Genomic DNA, 21,011 nt, shown 5'->3' on the forward strand with positions numbered 1-21,011 from the left:
TAAAAAGACCCCCCAAAAAAATAAAAAAATAAAAAATCGAAACTTGGCGTCAAGAATCGATGCAGTAGATCGCGAAAATTAGAATCGCGAAAATTAGAATTGCGAAAATTAGAATCGCGATGCATCGTCATGACGATTATTTTGCACACCCCTAATAAACATGATATCCATGCATTGGTCAGTTTTGAGATTTTGCTAAAGTGACATGTCAGAATATTTCAGAAGTACTGAAATTTGATTAAATCTATTGACGGCTCAGGTACTTAAACATATGCTTTCAGGGAACTGCAGCCATCTGTCACCATCCGTTCGGATTTGTTGACCTCAGTGGACCTCTGACAACAGGTAAAGTTCTAGCTTGTTGTAGAAAAAAACTTGGCCAGCAGGTTATTTGAACTCTGGACCTTTATATCCCAGAGCAGATGGCTCACAGTCTATGTCTTTGTTTTCATAACTTCCAAAGAACTGAAGCAACAGCATTTCATGGGCTATAACCTGTGTTTATTTTATCTGTTTAAACTTTTAAAAGATTACTTGTAAAACTGATGGTTTTGCGTGTCTTGAAAATCTTTTTGGTAAAGATTTGATCACAGAAAATACTAATTAGAGCAGGATAATTAATGTTTCTTTCTCTATTAAAAAACGTGAGCAAAGGTCTGAGCAGATTTATGGAGCATTTAAAAGAGAACTTTGGGTCACTTGCCTCTGGATTTCTGGAAAACATAAAGTTGTGAACTCCTGACCCCTGGTGTTGTGTGAATAGATTTTTGCACAGAGCCATGTAGCCACTATAAGAAGATAAGATATAAACTTTTTGCCTTTTTTTTACCTCATATAGTTAAAGCACAGCATGCTTTTGTTTGTGCACTGCAGTTCTCAACCTTCTCCAGTCGAGATCCCCCAAAATAATCAAAACGAACTCACAGGTCGTTCATTCATGAACGCAAAAACATACAGTTTCATTCAAAGAAAATATGAGTTCTCGTGGATGTAGCGTAGTACAGGAATATGTTTTTGTCCAAACCCAGTAGCTTTGTTTCACCATCTTTAAGATACCACTACTACAGAGTCTAAAATCATGACAAATATCTATTTGAAGCCAGGCTGAAATGGAACTACAAACCTGATTTTTACAATTATATTAAAACTCTTTCAGGGAGAAAATTAAATCTAAAAGACCCCAAATGTCTTCCAAACGCTAAATAAATTCTCTCAGAACAACCTTCTGTCTTACACAACAACATTTTGTTTAAACCTGCATTTAAAATGATGAATTTTAAGGGGAAATGTGACCGATTACTGCTTTGATGCAGTTTATTCTTTGTTAACTTTTGTAATCCAACAGTGAGATTTACAAACAGCAAATTTTATCACTCCTAATTACTCCCTCTCCTGCTCTCCAGTGGAGACTCAACAGGAGTTTTCGATCCATGTGCTCACAGATCTGACTCTGCTGGTGATGAGTCCAGCTGAGTCAGATCAGTGAGCATTAAATTTCTATGAAGGAGGTGTTGCAGTAACATTCTGTTGATAGATGACAGCCACACGGCTGAGTCAATCTCAAACTAACGTTTCCAACAAAAAAGGTGAGCTTCGTAATTTAGGTTTTGAGATCCAACAGCTTGTAGAACCGCCTGCAGCCGTAATAACTCGATGTTTTCTGTGTGACGTTATCAGTAGGGATGCAGCAATACCACTTTTTTTCAAACCGATACGATACCGATACTTTGATCTGAGTACCGATGCCGATACTTCTACCACAAAAAAAATGCAATGAATTGGAAGACAGATTTCAGTCTCACTAGCCTAACCACACTGTTCCTGATTAGCTCGACATCTTCCCTAAGACGTCAATCAGGGGTGCAGCAGTGATTTTAAATGTGGGGGTGTTCCAGGGGGTGCACATGAGCACCACATCAAGCCCATAGACACGACGCTGAAGTTGGCATCCGATTCGCCAATTAAATGGATGGGCATAAAGGACCATTTTACTGGATTTTTGCATTTTGATCGCCCTAAACTAAGTCCTGTATGGAAACTACAATAGTTAGACTGCTCAAATCTGGATACAATTATTCTAAAGAGAATATAGATTCATTAAAATCTTGTTTGGGATTTGTGAAACCTTTTTCTGATTTGTGAAAATGCAGAACAGGGCCATTTTACTGCATTTTTTTGTATTCTCATTACCCTAAACTAGGTCCTGTATGGAAACTACAATAGTTAGACTGCTCAAATCTGGATGGAATTATTCTAAAGAGGGTACAGAGTCTTTAAAACACATTGTATGTTGGTGCACTACGAGGGTGGGCAAACCGTTAATATAATACATCCATGGGGCAAACGGGTTTACCTTTGGAAAATGTGGGGGGGATGAAATCATCTTGCTGTAAAAGTGGGGGTGTCGAAAGACCCCCATCCCCCACAGGTGCGACGCCCATGCCGTCAATCTAAAAAAATACAACAAAAATGACAAGCCACCCTCTGATCGCGGTCTTCATGCAATAAATTGGTATCGGTGAACTTTAACGAGTATGAGTATGAGTATATTAGAATAGTATTGGCCCGATACCCGATACCAGTATCGTATCGGTGCATCCCAAGTTATCAGTCTCTCTCATGGTTGTGGAGGAATCTCGGCCCACTCTTCTCTCCAGCGCTGCTTCAGCTCATTGAGGTTTGCTGCTCTGGTTTCTGCACAGCTCTCTGAAGGTCCCACCACAGCATCTCAGTCAGGCTGAGCTCTGGACTCTGACTGGACCGTTGCAACACCTTGATTCTTCTCTTCTTCACACATTCTGCTGTAGATCTGCTGCTGTGTTTGGGATCTTTGTCCTGTTGATGAGCCAGTTTCAGCCCAGCTTCAGCTGTCGGACAGACGGCCTCACATCTGACTCTAGAACACTTTGGTATCCAGAGGAGTTCATGGTGGGCTCAGTGACTGCGAGGTGCCCAGGTCCTGTGGCTGCAGAACCAGCCCAGATCATCAGCCCTCCACCACCGTGCTTGACAGTTGGTGTGAGGTGTTTGTGCTGATGTGCTGTGTTTGGTTTCCTCCAAACGTGCTGCTGTGCATTATGAGCAAACATCTCCACTTTGGTCTGCTCTGTCCAAAGGACATTGTTCCAGAAGTCTTGAGGTTTGTTCAGATGCAGCTTTGCAAACCTAAGCTGTGCTGCCATGTTCTTTTTAGAGAGAAGAGGCGTTCTCCTGCAGCCCTTCCACACAAGCCATACTTGTTCAGTCTGTTTCTAACTGTGCTGTCATGAACTTTAACCTTTAACATGCTAACTGAGGCCTGCAGAGTCTGAGATGTAGCTCTTGGGTTTTTGACCTTGGGGTGACCTTGCTGGGACGTCCACTCCTGGGAAGATTGACAGCTGTCCTAGATGTTTTCCACTTGTGAATAATCTTTCTCTCTGTAGACTGATGGACTCAGAATAGTTTGGATATTACCTTTTAATCCTTCCCAGATTGATGGGCAGCAACAGTTGCGATCATTGCTGATGTCTTTCCTCCTTGGCATCATGTTGCCACACAGCTGAATGCTCCAGACCAGCAAACTGACAAAACACACTGATGATCAAGGACTATCTCTGGTCTTTAATTAGCTTTGTATGAATCTACAAGGGGCTTGTTTTCTTTAACCAACCTTCTTAATCAAGTGCAGATGTTTAAGTTGATATATTAGATGGGATTTGCTAAAAAAAAAAAAACAAAATGGAAAGGAAACAGTGAAACTCAAAGATCAGGTGTCGTGTTTGTTATTAGATTTTATTGCAGCTGAGGTTTACTTTGTGTTTACAAAACCAGAGCAGATTGCAAGCGTCCATGGGGAGTGTGAGAGGCGGGAGTTTCATCTGCTCGCTTCACATTGGCATCATCATGCCATGTCGGTTAAAGGTGCAACCCGCAGCTTCACCCAGTTACATTCACAGTGTCTCCGCCACCAAACCTCCTCCAGCTGGACCGGGAACTTTACAAGCATTGCAAAAGAGGCCTCGCTATGCAGCCGCAGCCATTTGTTACAAATCCCTTTTTTGGGTGATTAAAAATAAACAATATTTTGCTGTGTACAAGCTTTTAGTTTTGCAATCCTGCTTCTGTTTTCTAAGATACATTCATGACAAAAACAAGGCATTCTCACAGAGCTAAAATGCTCATGCTATGCTGCGCAGCTTCAGCGCCAACCAAGCCCACCTCCACCTTCTTTCTCAGATCATGGACGGCTCATCAGCCCCCAGCGCTCTGCTGATCCGCCTGCTCCTCCAGCTGACCCGCCCAGCAGGAGTGGGTGTCGTTAACCAGTCATGGAGCAGCAGATAAAGCAGAGAGCGCTTTTCAATAAAAACTCATCGAGTGAATCGCTCTGTGCAGGTGTGTGTGTGCGGGGTGGGGGGGCTCTGGGAGGAAATACAGCTACGTGAAGCAGATGTGGTTTAGAATCACTAGATTCTTATTAAAAACGGTCCTAAGCAGCTCCAGAAAATTTCTTTTACATTTAAACATGTCATAACACAACCATTAAATGATGCATTTAATGCTCCAACCCAGCATTCTTAAAGATTTGTAAAGCACCTCACTGGATTATATATTTCATTATATTTGACTGAACCGATCAGGTAGTTCTTTACGTCATTACAGCTGTGCCTGAAGCCACCAGAACCCTCAAAGAACCAAAGTTCTTCAGTGAATGTGCGCACAGTGTGGTCTCTGCTCATTGGTTTACAATGTCGATCGCCTCAGGGCGGCGGGGCTGCGGCGAAGGGAACGGCGCTGACGCGTGAGGCCGCTGCTGCTGATGGATGGACGGTGGCAGCAGGTGGGGGTGACGCAGCGCCTGCGGGTGAGGCGCAGGGTGATACTGAGGGTGAGGGAAAGCCTCCAGGTGGGACTGACGCTGCAGCTGCGGTCTCTGCGCGCCGGCCGCAGCTCTGGCTTCTCTCTTGGGGGTGTTGTTGAGGATGTCCAGGCTCCGGCGGCTGGAGGAAATTACATCAGCCACAAATTTGGTGCATTCGGCGCAGACGTCACGCAGCGTGCAGCCATGAGCGTACAGATGGGGGAACTCCTCCTCCACCGAGCGGCGGGATAAACTGCGCAGGGACCTGCGGAGCGACACAGAGGGTTCAACGTTTCATACCAACACAGAAAATGGTGAATGGTGTAGCTGTAGATGTGATGGGATCGTTCCAGTTTATTTCACCCTGCAAAGTCAACCCACATGTACACATGAAGATGCAGGGGATTATCTCCTATGGTAGGATCTCCTGTTGTAATCCCTCGAGCAATTAAGAAATTGCTGTTCCGGGTGGATGATTTCTGCTTTTACCGTAAACAATGTTAAATTACTGTGTTGTGCGAATCCTATTAGGAGAGACTCATCAATGGGAAACTGTGCCGGGTTAAAGTCCATTGTCCAATAATGGACTTTTAACATTTAAAAACACATAAAAATTCTGTGAATTGTGATAATCAGCTCAGCAAAAACATTATAATCAGTTACTTTCAAGATCAATTAATTGTTTGGAATAAATTCTAAAAAGAAAATGTGTCCACGACTCATGTTTTCAGGCTCTCATATGTCAATATTTTCTGGTTTCTGAGGCTTTCTACTCAATAGAAGTAGATGTTTTATGTTTATTGGCCAAAATAAGCTATCTGAAGATGTCCTTTTGGGCTTTATTAGTGCTTTATAGACCAGTTATAGACTGTTAATATTAACCTTTGTGGGACGATATTACTGACAAACATCTAGAAAAAGCTGGATATTGTGAAAATATGCAATGGAAAGGATAACTGTCACCTCCAGCAATCTGTTTAATGTTTATTACTGCCGTGACGTTGAAATTTTCAACACCAAGCTTTAAGGTGAAAACAGAAAGATGTTATTTCCAGTTCATTCATATTCCTCCACTTCTCCTGTTCTGAAACCAGATGTGAACTCGGTCCAAATGCTGCACACATCAGCAGCGACAGCAACAACTAAATAAAATGAAAAAATACAGAATTAATTACTCTGCAAACTTTTAAACTCAACAGATCAAATGCTGACCTTGAGAAAAATTGTTGCTTTAAACACTGTTGCACCAAAGGAGTTTGTACTGTTGCTTCTTTTCTTCTGTTATCAGCCCTCTGCATGAGTTTGGGAACTGAGAGACAAATGATCAAAGTTTGAAAATGTAGATGTTTCTCAGATTTTAGCTGCTCAACAACTCAAGCCTCTTTCATTATATCTCTTGTTTGATAATTAATGATGACGAAATCCTGTAAATGAGTCTTTATGATTCTATGTTGGGGAGCGTTATTCTTAAACAGTTTAACTATTTATCCTCACAATCTTTCACAGAATCAGCCTTCTTTTCTGAAAGACTCGACATATCTTTGATAATCAAAGTCATGTTACTGTCCTTTCGCCAGTAAGACGAGTTATTTCCATCATTTGACATGTTGTCTTGAACTATTTTCACTCAAAATCAGCCAATGACAGCATCGTGTTTTTATTCACAATCTACCAACATGTTTAAACTTTTGTTTTTGTATGTTTTTTTTGTTTAAAGTTTTCTGAAAGCAGGATTGTACACGAATGTGTCACAAAAAGTGAAAGAATTCCACTTTAAAGATGATTATCTCCACAGCTTGAAATCCATTTTTCTTTATTCCTGAGTCCAGTTTCTTTTCTCGTGGCTCACTTTTCTTACTTAATGTGTTTGTTGTGGTTACTTCACAACAGAGCTCATTAGTAGTGACTCTTCAGAAAAGACGCGCAGACATGCTGCACACCAGCTGTCACAGTAAATCAGCCAAACATCTGGAAGAAGGAAGGGAAACTTGATCTATTCTAGTCTTATTTAGACAGACTAAAACATAAAGTGGGACGGGACTATTACAGTCGCTAACGAGAAGATTAGGGTCAGCTTTTCTGATTACTAACAGAACATTAACATATGCCGTTATAAAACCTACTATTTCCGTCCTCCCAGCAGCGCGGTCAGGTCTTAGCAGGGTAACAGAACACCATGCCAGCACACACTTTATCTCCTCAACACGCCGTCGACAGTCCCCACACAGCCACGAGAAGGGAGGATAGTAACGGCAGCTGGGTAATTGTTACATAATGGCTGCTTAGAGGCCTTTAGTAGAGACGCGGCTCTGATTACATAACTGAAGAGCGGAGGGTGGGGGAGGTGGGTACAGGGAGGGGATTGGACTGAGGAGGCAATCTTCTCCAGCCTAAGCAGAAACCTGGGCCGTTTCTGCTTAGGCTGGAGAAGGTTAGCAATGACTGGCTCGAGGGAGGAGCACACTTAAATAGGTTTGACCCAAGTTTGGCCTTCTTAGCATCAGTAAAAAGGTCACAAGTAGAAGAAACGGAGGAAAATATCAACAGATTATCCTGATGTTTAGCCACGATTTTTGGTCCAGCGATGTCATTGTTAGTTCACACTGAAATATCTAGACGACTTGTGATTGGACAACTACATCTTTAGCTCAGCTTAGCTTAACTTAGCTTAGCATAGGATAGGATAGTAGGTAGATAGATAAATTATTTTTACATTTACCAAACAACACGATTCACGTTTTATAAGCTCGTTTAAGGTGCATTAAATAAAACCGACAGTAGAAAAAGAAGCAGTGTACTGGCAGGGATTATCATGTCTCCATATAAATGCAAAATGAACCACACTAAGATGTGAGGAGCTCTCTAAACATGGACAGATGATGCCTCAGGTTTTAATGGCTTAATTCCATCTAACTAGATCAAATGTAATTTCAAAATAATAAAGTTTTGAGTTCAAATATGACTTAACGTTCAGAGGATTATTTGCCTTGTAACTTATATAGTAAAGATTAAAAATGTTATCTGGATGAGTTTCTTTTTTTACCCTAACAAATATAGAATTACACAAATTGTTTATCTTCTCCAGGGAAATCCTGCAGTTTTCTCTCTGAAACAAACCGTAATGAATACAGATCTGTGCTCCTCCATATTGACGAGGAAGTCTAATTTTCAGCTCACACTCACTTATAGACTTGGCTTTTGTGTCCATGGCTCTTAGGAGTGCTATGGAAGCCCACAGTGTACACAGGAATATGGGCCATCTTCTTGGAGGGGATCTTCATCTGGAGGAGCGGAAGAGGCATAACAGTCAGTCAGAGTTTAGAGAAAAGGAAGAACCTGCATGACAAGATGCTTTCATAAATATTCATCGACTATCCACGGGTAACTGCTTAATTCCAAACACACAAATATTAAAGACTCAGCATTAATCACGCACGCAAAGCAACAGAAAACCTAAAACGAATACACACATTTCAGCAAAACACAAATAAGCCACAGCATAAAACACACCACAAGAAATAATAATAAAAAAGCAAAATCCAGACCTACAGAGCACAGAACCACACATCCAACACGGGCCGGGACTGAGGCAACAAATCAAAACCAACAAAAGAACATAAGAAGAAGTAACGTCAACAGCGGTACCAAACAGCCTGAAATATAGTTGAGAAATTGCATTTAACCCTTTTCTGATTTAACGTTCTGTTAATCTGTGCACGATAACTACTAATTCAAACACCACATAGACATGATGAGTGGCTTAAACTGAAGAAGAGATTTGTTCCGTTAAATTTGTAGGCATAAATTAATTAAATTAACAATTTTCTTTGAAAATAATCAGAAAGCACCTAATTTTCTTTGTTTATTTTATGGTAAACTTGCTAATGTATCAATTATAAAGGTCTTTAAATGCTGTATTTCCTGGATCTTGCACTTCTTCAACATGGTCCATTCACATATTCTTAACGTGTAACTGGACAATAATTCTGATAACTGCATAAATATGATACTTCTATAGTTTAGATCAATGAGTTACTTGTAGCCACACACTGAGGGGCACTCCAGAAGGGGTTTGTACTCAAACAACATCTAATCTTAAAAATAAATCAGAAAGAGTTGAAGTTACCTTTGCACTGCAGGACCCACAGACTGACCTGTAAGATGGACAGAAACAAATTAATACTTTAGTTCATTTAATCCTAAATGGGAAAAATGCTGAGATTTAACAGGTTGTTACTGGTTAATTGAACTTTTACTCCTTCAGTTCCCTTTCTTACAAAAGAGCCAGAGAAACACACAATTAAATTGTCTTTGTGGGGAATTGTGTAAAAACTGAATAGGAAAAAGTTTGAAATGAACTGATTTTAGGATGAGTCAAGAGAAAAATTTAAAACTGGAATTAACAGTGATTAGTTAAATGATTGAAAAACCTGTAAAATCCCATAAAAATCATAAAATCATAAACGGTGGGGGAAGTGCCCTCAGTGTCTCCAGAGCATCCGTTAACGTTTTAATATAAGTCAGGCTGGTGGATGAAACATTACGGAAATCCCCGAGTTTGTGTGAAAGATTTCTATCATACCTTTTGCACAGTAGGCAGGTAGAGGGCCAGGAGAAGAGAGGAAATTTGACTCTGCAGCAGCAACAAACCTGAGATAAGCAGAGTCACGATTAGTGGGCGTGTTTGGTGTTAGCAGCACGGAGACAAACACAGAGGAAGAATCTTTCCTGGTACCTTTCCTCTCTTCAGATTATTGTAGAGCTCTTTGTTCGGAAGAAACTTCTCCATCTCTGCTTTGACCAGCACTCGTCGCACATTGATGACCTCATCCACTGTCAAGGCAAGACTCTCCACAGGGTGGCTGAACTCCTCCTAAATGCAACCGACAGCAGAGGCAGTCAGTCCGTCTACTCGCTACTTATTTCACATCGATTTAAATCCTGAGATTACAGAGGATTGGTCCATAATAAACAAGCCAACAGTTCAAATAAATGCAAACTTTAAATAACTGCAGTGTAAATGACAAATTCAAACTATAGCTGAGCAAATCTTTTAAAAAACACAACCCCACTGGTACAAAAACAAATGGCTGAGTATATAATATGCAGGACTGTTATTAAGTGTTGCTTTTTTACTGCAGGTCTGAACACTGTGCTTGTTCAGTGCACAATTATGTCCACTAAATTAGCTTTATTAAGACTTTAGCTGTGGTGAGACTTCCACATTTGTCTGCTTTTGCAGACATTTCTGTATTTAAAGCACATCCTTAAGGCTAAGGTACTAGGCTAGGTACTGCCCTGAGGGCCACTTCTAGGTGTTAATTGATGGACTTCAATATGAAAACATCCCTTAACATCCTTTTGACTTAATTTTCCTGTATTCTATCACATAAACGTGTCACGGTCTATTATAGAGACACTGATATATTTGAAGAACACCTCCACTGCAAAGAGGGTAAAAATAATCTTGTGACACTTATTTTAGGAAATTAGATTTTAAGGGCAGGATAATAGAGCAAAATAGCTTGATTGAAAGATTAGATTTGCTGCAGAGCACCGTCTCCGAACATCGCTGAGATTTTATCTCACCATCCACTGGTGCTTGTCTCCAGGTCTGGAACATGAAGTCGTCTCTTGTCCCTCTGTGGCCTCATCGACTGAACTCAGAGACAGCCGAGCAGGAGAGGGTGGCACCCAGCTGTGAACTGGGAAGGATGCTGGGAAGTGGAAACGGATTAAAAGTCAGAGAGAGGAAATGATTCATTAAACAAGGCGGGATCAAATGAGAGAGTGAATGAGAGAAGCCACAAATCCCGCTCGAAGTCCATGAATTACACATCAGCCTCTTTCATTCAGCCCCGTCTCAGTTCTTCGCCCCTCGGAGTGTTTGTCGATCGACTCCAACACTGCCATATATTATTAATCTGATTTCAGTGGAGAGATTCGGCTCGTGCTGCTACATCTGTAACTTAGATCACAGTAAGAGGTCTGCTGAGCGGCTGGTCTAACACTGCAAACCACACACAGCTGAAACGCGGTGCCTCTTCCGTCCTGCAAATGGAAGGTGTCAATGTGGCTCTAATGGAAAGTAAACAGGCCGGCAAACATCATCAGTACATATAATTTGGATCAGCTGCCGATGACGGCTGGAGCTTACAGGCTCACATCCTCACACGGACACGGTTCAGGAACAGAGCCCCCTGTTGGCACACTTGTGCACTACATCAGAAAGCTCCATCCTGACCTCATGCATGTGGCGCGCAGCGTCGTGGATTGTGTTGCAGCCATCTAGAGTCCAAGAATGGACTCAAGTCAGGATCAATTTCCAAACAATTACCTCAGCATATGGACAGCAATGCTGCTAATGCATGAGTCATGACCATAAAAAGATAATATGCTCTGCAGGGATTTCATGCAGCACACAATTCAAACCCATTAGTTTTCTACCCTCCTTTACCCGTTCAGACTTTATCAGCACATCTTTATATTAAATTAGAATCCATCGTGAGTCTCTCAACAGCTTCATGGCAGATGTGAATCCCTGTCAAACCTCTGTACCACAAAGGACTGATAAAGGTCTTATTTCACTGCGGTCACAGTAATTTAATGAGCTTTGTGCTTGAGGCAGTGACTGGGACTAGTGGCGACATAATGTCTCCTCTTCCACTGAATCGTCATACGGACCTGAAGGTTGGAAAATGAATAAACATCATGCGTCATTTTAGCAACATCGATGAGGAGCCGTTGGATTTTGTCCTGACTTGGTAATCACTGCACAGTTGTTTTTCTTGGAAGGAAACTTTTAGAGAGCTGGTTAGATTTTTGGGTGGATGTATAATGGATGGCCTGAGTGCACCCAGTTTAACTGTTTGTATGTGTTTTTGGGTTTTATGTTAGTTCACAATCAAATTTCATGCAAAAAATATCAATAAATTCAGTTTATTTATCATACAATGACAACAACTTCAGTAAAACTGTCCGCAGAGGTGCAACTGTAGGTGCTGACTTCTTCTGAGAATGTTTTAGCATCTGTTTATCTAAAGTGTGCAAAATTGGTGGTTTTTGCCACCAGGTTTTTATTTTCTTATTTGTGCAAATACTGAAAAAAAATGTGAAATGTGATCACTTATAAGCAATGCAAAGAGTGTAGTTCTAACCTCACCAAACAGTCCTGAAACATTTTTTTATTTGCCTCTGCAGACTTATTAATGCCTCAACCTCCTAAACAAATAAAGAAATGTGAAACATCTGCTCCTCAAAGAACCGCTTGAAGGGGGGAAGAAAATTTGTTTGGTACTTTGTCTCCCTCTGAAGGGGAAAAAAAAAAAAAAAAAAAAAAAAAATCAAAAATCCAACCTGCAGTCAGCTTGAATGATCTACAACAGCAAGAGTCTGCAGGTTTTTAACGCCAACAAACAGCAGCTGACGTCTTTAATCAGCTTCCTTTGAACCAAACTGAGCGTCTCACAACTTTAAAGAGCTACAGCTGTGTTTGGAAAGGATTTAAGGACTGCATGTTTATGAATGACAGTGATTGAGAAGTAGTCCTCAAGACTGAAAGAAAAATCATACTGCGGCCGTGGGATGAAAAAACACTAATCTTATTGAGAATGAGGAGTTGTCGTCATAGTACAGAGCCCCGCCCCTATCCGCCATGTTGGCAGAATGCTAGCGAGAAAACGCCGTTCTCTCCGTTCGTTTACATTGTACGCGTGTGTTTTTAAATCAGTAAGTGTTAACAGTACGGAATTGCAAGAACATGCCTAGAAATCAATGCTGTGTGAAGAACTGTTCCAGTACCTCACACAATACGTTTGGGAAACATAGGAACAACGAAATACGTTATTTTAGGTTTCCTAAATGGATGCAGCATCAGGGAGAGCAGGTGTCTGACCTGCTGCAGGGAGCTCGTAAGGATCAATAATTTGGATGCTGGACAGTTTCTCCAAATACCGCTGCTTTGCGCTTGTAATAAGCTTGTCCCTGTAAGGTCCCTTTTCTTTCGCCTAATCTCTCTGCATTGCTTTGCTTTCTTTCTTTCTTTTGTATTAGTCTCTGCCCTGCCGAAATGACAAATGCGGGAAGATATCCGTTAAGATATCCGTTAAGTTAATGGCGTTGCCAACATGGCCGACCGGCCGACCGGAGTCACGTGACTCCTCATTCTCAATAGTTTCTTTTCAGTCTTGATTTTGTTTGTCAGTTTAGCCTCAAAACTACCGAAACAAGTTAAAAAATAAGATGATGCATCTGGAGGTTTTAAGCGGACATGATAAATTTAATTCAATATTCCCAGAATTTATTTGAAATCAAAATGATCATCCAGATTTAAGTACATGGATGGAATGAAGAGCTGAACTAAAGATTTATCCATCTTTTCATACTATCTTGATTTAGTATACACATTTAGACCTTTACATATATATGTGTGTGTATATATAGATATACGCATTTATTTATTCACATATATTTCATTTATTAATTATCTCTTTACCACCATGATTCTTACACAAGCAACGATATTTTGTTTTGTGGTTAAAAACGTCTTTTTTATTATTATTATCATCATTTATTTATTTATTTCTTCTTTCAGTTATTTATTTATTCATTTTATTTTAATAATTATTATTGCTATTATTATTGTTGCTTTTTTTTCTTATGTACCTTCTTGTTCTATGTTGTTCACCGTTTGTAAATTAACAAAATGTGCAACAAACATATGTTTAAAAAAAAAAAAAAAAAAGACTCAGACTCACCAATCTGACTTCATAGAAATGCACATTTTGCTGGTGGTCCCTTATCTGTAATGCATCTCCACACGTGATGTAATGAAATTCTATGATCTGTGTTGATCTTGAAATGAGAACGCTGGATAATCAGGCTGACCTCTGTGATGAGGAGGCGGCCCGGCGCCAGTCAGCGTCCTGGAGCGAGGCCTCACGTCCCGCAGTCTGACCGTCTCGCCCAGTTGGGCCGACTCCGACAGCGAAGGAAGCATCTCCCCGCGGAGAAAGGCCAGATCGTGCTCCGAGAAGGACCGGTCCCTTTTCAGAGGTGTGGGGGAGCTCTCAGCCCTCCTCAGATCGCCGTTGTCTGGAGACTCTTCCTCCTGGGTGAAGGTCGAAGACAGATGGGAAAGGTTGAGAAGAGGAAAAGGGCAGAGAGGGAAAAAGATAAAGAGGAGGCGATGCAGTTTATTTATGCTGCTCATGAGAAGCTGGCCTGAGATGGCAGCAGGTTTAGTTCCACTTTATGCATCTGAGTTTAAGACAAACCGAGGAAACCACACATGAAAAACAGCCTGGAGGATCCTGATCAGATGCCCAACAACCAAAAATGAACACCTAGGAACAGCTGAGTATGAGGCTACAACCACAGGTCAGAGCTACATACTAGCTTTATGTTAACTGCTGTACATATTCTTTAAGCAGACGTACTGTGTCAGTGTCTGGGGGAAGTAAACACCTGGATGAGAGAGAATTTTCTACAATTAAATGAAGACAAAACTGAGATCATTCTGTTTGGTAGCAAAGAGAAGAGGGTCAGCGTTGGTACATATCTTGAGACTCGGGCCCTTACAATCACTGACCAAGTTGGTAACCTCGGAGTGTTGATAGACTCAGATCTGACTTTCAGCAGCCACATCAAAGCTGTCCCCAAGGCAGCTTTTTACCATCTCAGAAACATCAACAGAATTAAAGGTTTCCTCTCCCAAAAAGACCAGGAGAAACTCATCCATGCATTCATCTCCAGTAGACTCCATTACTGTAATGCTCTTTTAACTGGACTTCCCAAAAAGAGCATTAAACATCTGCAGCTCATCCAGAACGCTGCTGCTGGAGTTTTAACCCGGACTAAGAGATCTGAACACATCACAGCAGCTTTAAAGTCTTTACTCTGGCTTCCAGTCAGTCACAGAATAGATTTTAAAAGCCTGCTGATGGTTTACAAATCCCAGAACGGTTTAGGCCCAAAATACATCTGTGATATGTTCAGAGAATATAAACCCAGCAGAGCTCTTAGATCCAAGGACTCAGGTCAGCTGGTCCAGTCCAGAGTCCAGACTAAACATGGAGAAGCAGCATTTAGCTGTTATGCTGCAAACATGTGGAACAAACTGCCAGTGGAGATTAAACTTTCACAAAATGGAGACATTTTTAAATCCAGTTTAAAAACATTTCTTTTCTCATGTGTCTATGCATGAAATATCTTTTAACTTATCTAGACTGTTGCCTGTTTTTAAATTCATTTAAATGATTTTATTTGTTTCTCTTTATATTCTTTTATGTATTTTAATGCTTCTTTTTCTCCCTGCTGCAAGGCTTTTATTTTACGTGAAGCACTTTGAACTGTTTGTAAATGAAATGTGCTATATAAATAAATTTGATTGGATTTGATTTAAGAGGAGCAAACGTTGAGCTTATATTGCAACAATGAGGGGTTGGTGAGACAATGCTCAGTAATGATTCAATCACAAGCCCTGGTGCTAGCATGTGTCCTGAGATCCAATCACTTGGGAATCATTCACTGATGATCCAGGATGCTTTTGTCCACATTCTCACAATCTGAAAACATTTATCTTTGAGACGCTGACCTGATGTGACTCTTTACGAGCAGAGGAGTTACCATCAGGATGCTTTCTTTTGCTCCCAGTTTAAAGAAATATTACACTGTACAAATTAAAGTCTTGTGTTCTGCTCCTCCTGTAAGTTTGTCTCTTTAAATTTGAACAACTGGAAGATGTGTTTTCTTTTCTGCTGGAGTTGAGCTCATGGTTAATTTAGATTTGGAGTGAAAGTGGATGATGTGGAAAAGGTTCCAGCTGAACTAAAGGAAACTGGACACCAACATTCAGGCCTGTGCAGTAATCAATACGTCAATGGAAAACACTTAACGTCAGGAGGGCTACGCTCCTCCAGCTTCATGTAATGTTGTTATTTATCGCCTGTATTTGTCTAGATTTAGCCACTTTGGTGCCATTATCTGCTTCTGTTTGCAACACGTCAATGGATCTACAGATTGCTAAAACTGAATTACTGCTAATACTGAAGAAATATATAAAAATATTTGTAAACTTTTTTTTATTTGATTTCAAAGCCGATTTTTGGATATTTGTTCATGAATATTTGCCTATTTGTGAATGAAAGACCACATTGTGCTATTTTAATTCAAAATATTGATTGGAACAGTGAGTTTAAATACCAGAGAGCACAAGGAATATCTAATTCCCCATCTGCCTCTATCCTATAAATCCCACTGAATTGATTCATGTTCCTCATCTGGCAAAGAGTAGCCTAAAATCTCTTCCTCCAAGAAATGTTTGCAGAACTTAAACTCTAATCTGCTCTAAATTGGTTCACGGTAGATAGATTACTGAATGTAAAGAGGCTGTCAGTGACCCACAGGAGGTTTAACCTCATGTGATTCATTATGCTTCTATTAAATAAAGGTAGGAACAAAGAAGGCAGAGGATAAGCAATACCTTTTGTAAACCAGATTTGGCTGACTTTCAGTGTTATGATGAAATGGTACAAATAGGAGTTTATGCTGAAAGAAAACAGAAGGGACTAAAAAAGCAGAGAATAAACACATCACTCCCCATGCGGATGAAGCCAGAGTTTGTTCTGACCTGCAGCTAATTCCCACCCGAGTCTGTGAGGATGTTTCTTTTAAAGCTTTTGATGTATCATAGCAAGAGAGAGCAGAAAAAGAAAAGCTGGAGGATTAATTTCTGTCATCTTCTACTGTGCACAAAGGAAAGTGAGGCCGGGAGACCGTATCTGCTGCTGTGGAAAACACCACAGAGATGACAACAGTCTTTTCTCCTCAAAGATCTCAGCATTTTAGCTCACCTCAGATATGTTCATCTCCTCCATCTCGGCCAGCGTCGGGGCCTTGAGCAGGATGCGGGGGCGGGACAGCGGCCGGGGCCCGGGCTCCGACACCGACAGGTCGATGCACGAAGTAGATTTGACATTGCAAGGGCACGTCTGAGCCAGACAGGGCAGAGAGCCAAATGCTGAGGGAGGAGAAACCAAAAACACCATCAAGCAACAGTCAGTAGCACTCAGACCGGAAGGCATCGATCGCAGCGCTTTAGGATCGGTCACTCCTGACCACATCAGGAGAGAATACTGTACTGGGATATTTCTGAGGCCCCGTTTACACGATAGGAAGACGCAGGTATTTTCCTGCGGTTTGGCCTCTCATTTACACCAAAACCCCGTTTTTAATCACAGAAAATGATTATTTCTAAAACCTCCGGCCAAAGTGGAGATTTCTGATAACGCCGGTTATGTGTTGCCGTGTCAACTGGGAGAAACGGCGTTTTAGGTTCTTAAACGTCACATTATGCGCCAGAAAATGCTTAACGTCATGCGAGCGCCTTATGTTTACAGTTTGTTTGGCTACTGATCAGGATTATCATGGATGATGTTAAAGTTCTACTAATTTTTACGTTTGTGCAAACGATTCTGGCCTTATTGCATTTGCCACCCAAACCTGCTCGCACAGTTCAAAACAGAGGAGCACCACTCTTCCGTGGCCGCTGCTGCGTCCAGTATCCACTGACTGTCTATATTTCCCTCTTATTGCCTTTTTTTTTTTTTTTTTTTCAGTTTTGTTGTGATATTAGCTCGCGTTATCTCCTCCTTCACATGAGGAAAGTCCTCGATTCTGAGGATTTTGATTGGCTTGCATGGCTTTATTCCTTTCCCTACACTGCCGCCAATAGGTTTGGCAGAGTTATTATGGCGGTTGACGGCGTATTTATGTGGGTTGATGTAAATGACAAGTTTTTTGAAAACGATGTTGTGTGCACGATGTTATTATTGAAAACGGAGGGGGGGAAATATTCGTTTCTCTAAATACCCGGCTATGTGTAAATGTGGCCTCAGTCAGTGACTCATTTCTGCTCAAACTTGTCAACGCCACATTTCACCTCATTAATGCTGGAGGTTGTTTTGTTCCAACGGCACTTTCTGGTAGAAAAAAAAAAAAAAGGACTGAGATTTAAAAGGACTACAAACACGATGAGGAATTAATTTATATCTGCAGATAATCAGTGAAAAATTTTCCATATTTGAACCTTTAGTTTAATTGATGTCAACTGAACTGCTGACAGTTAATGATAACATTGCTTTTACTGCACACTATGCACACCAATCCCTACAACTAAAAGTGTCTTAAAACATCAAAAAGATGTAATAACTTTCATCCTTAATTGCATTTTTTCTTTACAAACCTGGGCACATACCATATCAGTCTATACAGCTTACTGAGAGAAAACTTGACCACACGTCCCCTTACTTAAAGGTAAAGCCATTTTCATTTAATTTGACCTCTTTCTCCTTTAACAGCTGCATCAGCTGACCTTGATCTGTAAACAGCTGGTCAATATTTAATGAAATGTGACACCATGCCCATGTGTACCACAGCTTAAAATGGAATAGTACTTTTGTGTTTCTGAAAGATTACAGTGTACAGATTTATCCCATTTTACCTGAAAATCAATTACTTGGGTTAGTACACAGCGCTGTGAGGACTGACTCACATCCAGTCTTTAAACCAGCACACTCAGGTCTCCCTGGGTTTCTGTGGTTGTTCAAAATTTCAGGTGAAAATAATTTAGCTATTCATTCTTATGAGCTTTATCTTTAAAGATCCAAGTTGACTAAATTGGGAATTTTCCATTTATTCTCAGTCATCATCAGTCTTTGTTGTAAACTGAATAAACTTTTCTTTGGGGCAATGTGATAGTTATCTAAACCCCTAGGGGCCGACTCCTGGTTGCACAAATAAGGAGTCAGTTTGTGATTTAAAGGAATATTTTGTTGCTTTGGTTTTCAAAATTTATCACCACAAGGGGGCGGAGTTTTATTACAAGATGCATTGGTTTCCATTTCTATTCAAGAATGATGTATTTATTTATAATTCTGTATTTATTTTTCAGCCTAATGTTTTCTGTCGATCCACAAATGGTTCCTTTAATTTAACTGAAAAATAAATCGTCTTGATGAGAAGAAAATGGCTGACGAACAATTAACGATAAGAGGAGCACACGATACTTCTAATCTTTGTGCTGATGTTAGCACTGACATGGTAGCAAACATTAACAATGTAGTCCTTATGATAAAGGGTTTCGTCTGACGTCTCCATTAACACGCTGGTGTTCAGTTTTGATGCTTCTACCAAACAGAGGTGTCTCAGCATCGCATCACAGCGTGCTCACACATAACAAGCCGGCATCGCGGATTCAGCTGAATCCACAATGTCAACAATACAACTTACACGTTCAAAAGTTGCTAGTTCTGCATTTAATTTCAGCCTTTACTGCCCAAAAGCTGTTTCCAGTGAAGAAAAGCAACACCGATATTTACTGTATTTGGTTCTTTTAGTCATGCCGTATCTTTAATTCTGAATAAAGTTTCTTTGTTGGAGGGGGTGGTGGCAAAGGCAAAGTTTGCATGCCAGGAACTGCCGACATTGTAGTAATTACTGTACTTTTATATCAGCATTTTATATTTGCTTTTATATACTTTATATCTGTTGTTGAATTTTTATTTTATAATCTTAAGTTAGTTTGTGGTCTTTTTATGCTAAATATCACATATTACTTTTTATTCCTTGTGATTAACAAGCCTATATTTGATATTTGAGTGTGCCTTTCACCTGTTTTCATTAGTATTTATGCTTTTGTTGTTCTCTTTCTTGTACAATATCTACAAAGATGATGCTAATTTTAAAAGTTTTAGTGTAACTTTTTAGGAAGCTGTGAAATTTAGCAATGATGGTTGGAAAAACCATGATTATATTGATTATAATTATTGGCGTCTCACGTCTGTCATTGTGTGGAAGAACAGGTCTGAGCTTCCTCTCCTGCTTGATCTCTGCCAGCACCCGGTCATGGAGGCACTGCTCCTGGGGGGGAGGAGGGGGGAGACTGCGCTCTGAAACCTAATGAGGGTGAGAATCAGACCACATCCATAGATTCACACATTTGAGAAATAAGGAAAATAGCTACTCTTGTTGCTGCAAGCCCGAACTTTAAATCATACATCCATGTAGCAAAAGTGGAAAAAGAAAAGCAGACAACATTACCCACTGGATTATAAAGCTGGACTGAAAAACTGAAAAATATCCAGTCAAAAAGACTAAAAACAGAACTGAACTATATAAACAGTAAACACACAGATTATATAAAGCTACTCAGGAAGAGAGAAACACAGTATCTACTTATTATTTCATTGTGTTTATTGTTTTTAAAATAAATATCTGGGTGTGAATCATTCTAATGTTTGTCAAACCATCATCAAGAAAAAGCTGAGTTTACATGGAGACGTTGCTATTAAGAAAATGCTAATCAGTAGGGTTTCAGTGTCAATACAGGATCAATACAGATTGGCAGCTTTAGTTCCAACTACAGTACGATTAAAGGGACGTCCAGTTGCTTTTGAAACATTTTGAGCACCAATAGAGTTATATCTATATGGATGTGGACTGAGGCTTTTAATACATTTTAATGTAGCACATATAAATTCATTTTAAATCAAATAAATTGCAGATCTCAGCCTGAACTCAAAATGTGAAAGAGTTCAAATATCCTCAGTCTGAAGTGTACAGTCACATCAAATCTAATGTTAGCAACTGAAGAAAATACACAATTAATTAGTATCTTGCACAATATTATCATTCAGGCGTCAGAGTCTGGTTCTTTCATACATAAAACCCAGGTTATATGTCACCCGTCTCCGTCCCACTGAACAGAATTTGGGATAAAAGACTACATCCACTCACCGGTTTAAGTGGAGGTCTCGATCGGATGAAATCCAGGATCAGTTCGTGGGCATTTCTCTTCACTCTGGTAGGAATGTCTCCATCCACCTGGATAAGGCAAGAAACAACACCAACTGTTGGGCTGTGCGTGAAAATCAAACATCCTGAGCGTAGAGCTATAATCAGGGACTCTGTAAACAACTGGAAAAGCCGCTTTTGTGTAATATGACAAACTCTAAACACCAAACTGACACATTATCACCTTGTGAGGTCATTGAACAAATGCAGTGGCAGCTCTGAGGCTCATTTATATTGTATATTCTAAAAATGGACTGCGATGGGGCCAGATAAACAGAAGGCTGAGAGAGGACCCTTCATAATATTTGGGTTGTGA

At 40.4% G+C, this 21,011-nt stretch overlaps 1 protein-coding gene across 2 annotated transcripts in view; it reads right to left on the bottom strand.

The window, feature by feature from the left end:
- Positions 1-3,755: 3,755 nt before the first annotated feature.
- spire2 (spire-type actin nucleation factor 2) overlaps positions 3,756-21,011 on the bottom strand; it is a 35,813-nt gene continuing 18,557 nt past the window's right edge. The window contains exons 6-15 of one of the 2 annotated variants that reach the window (XM_075470547.1): positions 20,639-20,725; positions 19,681-19,798; positions 16,696-16,862; positions 13,730-13,952; positions 10,433-10,560; positions 9,579-9,716; positions 9,426-9,493; positions 8,970-8,997; positions 8,027-8,124; positions 3,756-5,108 (exon numbers count right to left, since the gene is read on the bottom strand). In XM_075470547.1, the coding sequence (XP_075326662.1) occupies positions 4,718-5,108; positions 8,027-8,124; positions 8,970-8,997; positions 9,426-9,493; positions 9,579-9,716; positions 10,433-10,560; positions 13,730-13,952; positions 16,696-16,862; positions 19,681-19,798; positions 20,639-20,725 (1,446 nt within the window). In that variant the 3' untranslated portion in view covers positions 3,756-4,717. Of the gene's footprint in view, positions 5,109-8,026; positions 8,125-8,392; positions 8,428-8,969; positions 8,998-9,425; positions 9,494-9,578; positions 9,717-10,432; positions 10,561-13,729; positions 13,953-16,695; positions 16,863-19,680; positions 19,799-20,638; positions 20,726-21,011 lie in introns of those variants that run through there. The other variant, XM_075470548.1, reaches the window with a different exon arrangement.

This window comes from Odontesthes bonariensis, chromosome 7 (genome assembly GCF_027942865.1).
Source record: "Odontesthes bonariensis isolate fOdoBon6 chromosome 7, fOdoBon6.hap1, whole genome shotgun sequence".
Lineage (NCBI taxonomy): Eukaryota > Metazoa > Chordata > Actinopteri > Atheriniformes > Atherinopsidae > Odontesthes > Odontesthes bonariensis.